This window comes from Poecilia latipinna, unplaced genomic scaffold, assembly GCF_001443285.1.
Source record: "Poecilia latipinna isolate Pla-1442-1.1 unplaced genomic scaffold, P_latipinna-1.0 Scaffold1878, whole genome shotgun sequence".
In the NCBI taxonomy this organism is placed as follows: domain Eukaryota; kingdom Metazoa; phylum Chordata; class Actinopteri; order Cyprinodontiformes; family Poeciliidae; genus Poecilia; species Poecilia latipinna.
The window spans coordinates 80,428-85,827 of record NW_015114494.1 but is presented as its reverse complement, the minus strand read 5'-3'; the positions used below and the strand labels follow the sequence as shown (position 1 = coordinate 85,827).

Below are 5,400 nucleotides of genomic sequence, written 5' to 3'. Positions count from 1 at the left end.
AAAATGCATTTGGGGGGTTTTGGGTAAAAAAAAAATTTTTTTTTAAAAGCAGTTTTCTTTTTTTTTTTTTTTTTTTTTTAAGCAAAGACCTTTTTTGTCTGTAGACTCCAGTTAATGATTAATTGATTACTGAATTAGTTGGTGATTAATTCAATTAACTTTTTAATCCCTAATTGTTCTGCCTGGTTCTGAATAAAGTATGAATAATAAAGAATTAGCTCCTAATGAATTTAATTATCTTTTAACACAGTCCCTTTAATTTTAGTTGGGTAAAAACTAAAACTTCACACTGCTGGTTAAACAGTCTAAGAATAATATTAAACAGCCGTCTAAGACACTACTGTGTTGCTATAAAATCATTACAATCTGTTGCAAAGTTTAAATTTGTTACATTTACTTGAGTGTGAAGTGTTTGCTTGTCATTTCTTCTTCTGTTGCCATTTAGGGCAGTAACTCTGGTGAGTGTGACAGATGGAAACTTCATCGCAATTCATCCAAATGCGCCGCTAAATTAAGTCAAACAAACTTAACTGAATTACCCAAATCAATCAAAAGAAGATTCTTCTTCTTCTCTTCCAGCATTTCCCTGCAGGCGTCGCTACAGTCCATCATCTGTCTCCATTTACTCCTCTTTCACCCATAAATCTGTTTGTTCCTCTCAGAAACCTTCTACTGATATAATCTCTCCTCTCAACATCTCAGTCTGGCCTCTGACTTTTCTCCCATCCCTCTGCCATGAGCTGTTCATCATTCCTTATCCTATCCATCCTCGTCTTTCCCAAAGAGAACCTCAACATCTCAAGCTCTGCAGCCTCTATCCTGCTTCCAGCTCTAAACCAATCATCAATGGTCTTTGGACCGTTTTCTACACCTTTCATCACACCTGACACTTTCTCCACCCATCCCAACGCTTGCACTCATTTCTTCACCTCTTTCCAGACTCTGCTTTACTCTGGACCTTTGACCTTCTTTACGTCACTGTTCCACTTATGCCCGTCTCAGTTACACACATTCTGTCTTGCAGCCACGGTTCATATCTCAGTATCATCTGCAAACATCATAATCCATGCAGACTCCCATCAGCCCATCCATCACTAAAGGAAACAATCCCTGAAGCAGTCCCAGCTCTTTCACTCCTACAGCACACCTCACTGCTGTCTCACAGCTCTCATTCTCTGTCCCAACCCAGATCTCCTTGGCATCTTTTGTATTCTTTCTATAAATCTACAAAAACACAATGCAAGTCCCTTTGCCTTCTCTGTATTCTGCTTACAATGATCTAAAAGAAATTAACACTAATGTCATATTTTCACCAAAAACATTCTGTACAGCATTTCAAATACATACAAATTAATAAAATGTGCATCTGTTATAAAGTACTTTACTATTTAACTTTGATCAGTTTAAATAGTCTTTTAGGTTAATGAATGAAACCTAGTGGAAGCAGAACAACATGGGAGCATAAATAATCTCTTCAATGAGAGAAACTTGAGTTCCTTTCCTGAATAACTGATTCATCAATGCATCCTAACATGCTCTTATCAGCATATCTTAATATTTTGTGTAGGCAGTACTTTCATAAAGAGCTGGTGGTACAGAACCGACCCTGGTGAAGTGGGTCGCTGTTGCTACTGATTGATGAATGGAGTAAGGCTTTCAGAGGCCACTCAGCGAAGTGGAATCCCCTAAATGGAAAATTAAAACGTATTTCTGATGTTATTTTTGTCTTCTGCTGTGAATTTCTTTAAGTCTCGTCTTGAATGTAACGCTCCTTCATTTTTACCTCGATGGCAGTGTTGTTGCATGCACTCATGACCCTGTTGTGACGTCACTACGCAGTGTGTTCAACCATCACTGTTCATTCAGGTTCCTGATGGAGGAATAATGTGAATCTGTTGTTCTTATGTTGCAGCTAATGAGGATGAGTTTCCTAAGAAGCCGTTGGGGCAGCTTCCTCCAGAGGTCGCAGTGCCGCAGATGAATCACGTGGGCAACGGTCAGAGCCACACGGAGCCAGCCGAGCCTCCGAGAGACTCCAGTCCGGTACCGGGACGCCAGCAGGACAGTCGGCCCCCGAGCCAGGCACACAGAGACTCACTGGAGAAACCGTCCCGCCATCATAGGGCGGAGAAATGGGATCCCCACTCCAGGAGATCCAATGAGCTTCTGAACGAGCAACCAAAGCAGTCCACCTCCACCACACCAGAGAGAGGAACCACTCCGTCATCAGCCCCCACCCCAACGCCCAGCCGCAGTCCTCAGAACCACGCCACCGCCAACCACAACTCCAACGCAGCCTCCAGTTCTCGTCAAATCATTGGTCCCCGTTGGGTCAAACCCTCCGAGACGAAGCTGGAAGCGGCCAAAGCCGCCGCAGCGCGAGAGACGCAGCAGAGCCGAGGGGCATCACCGGCTCCGTCCAGCCCCATTGACGGCCTTTATGGTCAACGACGACCCCGGCCCAAAGGGTTCATTCCTGGCTCTGATCGGGGCTCCAATGCCTCCCAGTATGACAACGTACCAGGACTGCCAGAGCAGGATTTTGAGATTCTGGAGCTTGAGAAGCCTCCATTCAGAATGAGGGCCGCTCATAATGAGACTCCCTTTACCGTACCAGCACCACACCAGGCCAGCAACGTCGTCTCGGCCTCAACAGGCCCCAGGATGACTAAGCATCACCTCCCTCCTCAGTTTCTACACAACAGTCCCCCAGGGTTACCTGCCAGCTACTCCGGGGCTCAGAGTCGGTACAACACCCCACCTCAGCAGCAATCTCCAGGAAGAACTACAACCGAAGTTCCCATCCTCCACCCAGGCTACAGCGTAAGCCTGGACCACCAAGGGGAGGACAAACTTTACAGAGACCCCAGATTTAATTCCCCCTCCAGCACGTCGTATAGGGAACAAGTCTATGCCACCACCCAGCGGCGGCCCAGCCACCTTTCTCCTGAGAAGGCGCTACAAAATAACTCGTTTGCCACCTATCGCAGGCAGCCCGAGTCCACCCGAAACCTTCAGAGCAGCTCCACTCCCATCTACCTGCAGCAACTAACGTCAACTACACAAATGCAAACTTCCCTGGACTACAGATTCGAGGGAAACCCCCAGTTCATGCCAGGAAGCAGGCCTCAGCCAATCGTAGACGGCTTCCAGTGGGAGCTAGACGATGAGCGCCCTCCTCAGTCCCCCGGTGGGATGCATCGTTCGCCTAGCTTCCAGCAAGCCCAAATGTCTCCGGTTCACGAGTTCACCTTCCCCCCCAACCCAGACGTTCTGCCTCACTACAGGACACAGTTCCAGGAGCAGCGGCAGCAGCACCCCCAGCTGTTTGGTGGACCACACTACAGGCAAGCACCAGAGGCTTTTGCCATGCAGGAGTCGATGCTGCTGTGATGTTAGGATAAAAACTGAGGTGTAGTCATGGACACTGTGGTGAAGACGAGCAGAACTCGGTTCTGTTCCTGCTCTGTTCTTTACATGTGAACAAACGCTGGAAGACACACCAGCCTCTGACATTTCTACTGATCGCTTTAAAAAACTGAAGATTTTATTTTATTTTTGGATGTAAATCATGAACAGAGGTTACAATATAAATATATACATATATATCTTTTAGAGTCTGATGATGTACAGTGGATTTTTGTGTTAATCTTGAGAGTAAAACTGATTTTCTTTTTAAATCTCTTACATCCAGGTATTGAAATCTGACATTAATTCCCTCTGTTTGCTTCAGGATGATTTTTATTAAAGGACCAGGGAGCAGAACTGATCGAGTTCATTTCCATCATGGTGCAAACATCAGGTTATGTTTGGTTTTTAGTGAGTCTTTGTTACAGTTCAGTAATAATTTTCAATCATAATTAATGTATAATGCATTTCTCTAATTAAGAAACCAGTCGTTTGTTTTTACACGTCAACCATAAATACTAAAGTACATTAGGGCTATATAATAATATATAATGAAGTAACTAAATTGTTAGCATTAGGCACCCATTTTAGTTGCTATAACAGCTACAGCACCTGGATCGGGATGTAAACTTGTTTCAGATTAATTTCCAACTTATGTTTTGTTCATACCTGCTACCTTTTGACTACTGGACCGTGATCTAGAACACACTACATGTACCATGAACGTCATGCATTTCAACTATCAACTGACCACATTCCATTTTTTATTGTTCATTCTCTGGTTTAGATGCTTTTAAACAGCATTAAACTGCTTCTTGATGCAATTTCTAAGTTATATTTGCATTTTGTGAAACAGTTAAACTGCAGTTTCTTCTCACACTTTGTTTAATAAAAGCAGGTGGTGAAATTGACTCTTTGAATGCATCTGTGCTTTAAATCTTACTTAACTCTGTAGTTTATTCCTTACAGAAAACCTGATCATTGGAATTATTTGATTATTGTTTTAATGCAAGCTACTTTCTTTAAAATATAATATAAAATACAGAAATATTCTTCAAAAAATATTGATTTAGTCATTTTTCCATAACATACAACATTTTAAAATCAATATTGGTTTAGGCATGTAGAAACATTTACATGCCCTAAAATACACAAACCCAACTACAATTAGATTTATTGAGCCTCAGTTATAAAATCTTGCAAAGTATTGGGAAAAACTTCTGAACAGTAACAAGTTTGACCCAAACTTTGACCCAAGTCAGCCAGTTCAAAGGCAACGCTAAATACTGAAATGTATGTAAATTTCTGATCTTAAAGGCAATAATAACTAAATCTCTGACAGATTATTTTACTCATTATTGGGGCATTTACCAAGTAGAAATATTTTTGTGATTCTGATCTGAAACAATACAATTTTGATCTGATTTAACTTCAGACAGGAAGGAAGAAAGGTTTATGTAAACCTCAGCTAAAACCTTCTGTCATAATATTCCAACAGTTAATGAGCATTTAATCAACTTGTTATATTATTATGTTATATTACTCCATAATGACTATATATACCTATAAAATTCAACAATAAAGAGCATAAAACTATTTCTACTGAGTGTTTAAGTCATATAATTCTGCTTAAAGAGTTAGTTTGTTAAGCTTTAGAAATGAAGTTGTGTAAATATATAACAGGTGAAGTTTCTCTTACCTGTAGTAGGAAAATGTTTTATCACCGTCTTCAACAAATCCTAACAAATGGTGGAAGGATTGAAGCTAGTAGGTCACAAAAGTCGGCCTGGTCAGCTGAGTCTTTCAGGAACATTTTCAATCACTGAAACCAACAAAAGAAAACGCCATCAACTGATGTGAAATCACAAAGTTTACTCCGTCTTGGGCAGATTCATACTACCAACAGCATCATAACTTCATCAGTGATTCTTGAGAATAGGGACAAAATGGGTTTTAATTTTCCCATAATTTTTTTTTGTTATTTCTCAACCT

The 5,400-nt window shown here is 41.4% G+C and overlaps 1 protein-coding gene and 1 long non-coding RNA gene across 4 annotated transcripts in view; one reads left to right on the top strand and one right to left on the bottom strand.

Moving 5' to 3' along the window:
• Nucleotides 1-4,319, top strand: part of LOC106934886 (USP6 N-terminal-like protein) — a 46,692-nt gene extending 42,373 nt beyond the window's left edge. For both annotated transcript variants that reach the window (XM_015015047.1, XM_015015048.1), the window contains exon 14: nt 1,913-4,319. In XM_015015047.1, the coding sequence (XP_014870533.1) occupies nt 1,913-3,393 (1,481 nt within the window). In that variant the 3' untranslated portion in view covers nt 3,394-4,319. The remainder of the gene's footprint in view (nt 1-1,912) is intronic.
• The window catches only part of LOC106934890 (uncharacterized), a 28,436-nt gene that overhangs the window by 12,558 nt on the left and 10,478 nt on the right, over nt 1-5,400 (bottom strand). For both annotated transcript variants that reach the window (XR_001421795.1, XR_001421794.1), the window contains exon 2: nt 5,108-5,230. This is a non-coding gene — a long non-coding RNA (uncharacterized LOC106934890). The remainder of the gene's footprint in view (nt 1-5,107; nt 5,231-5,400) is intronic.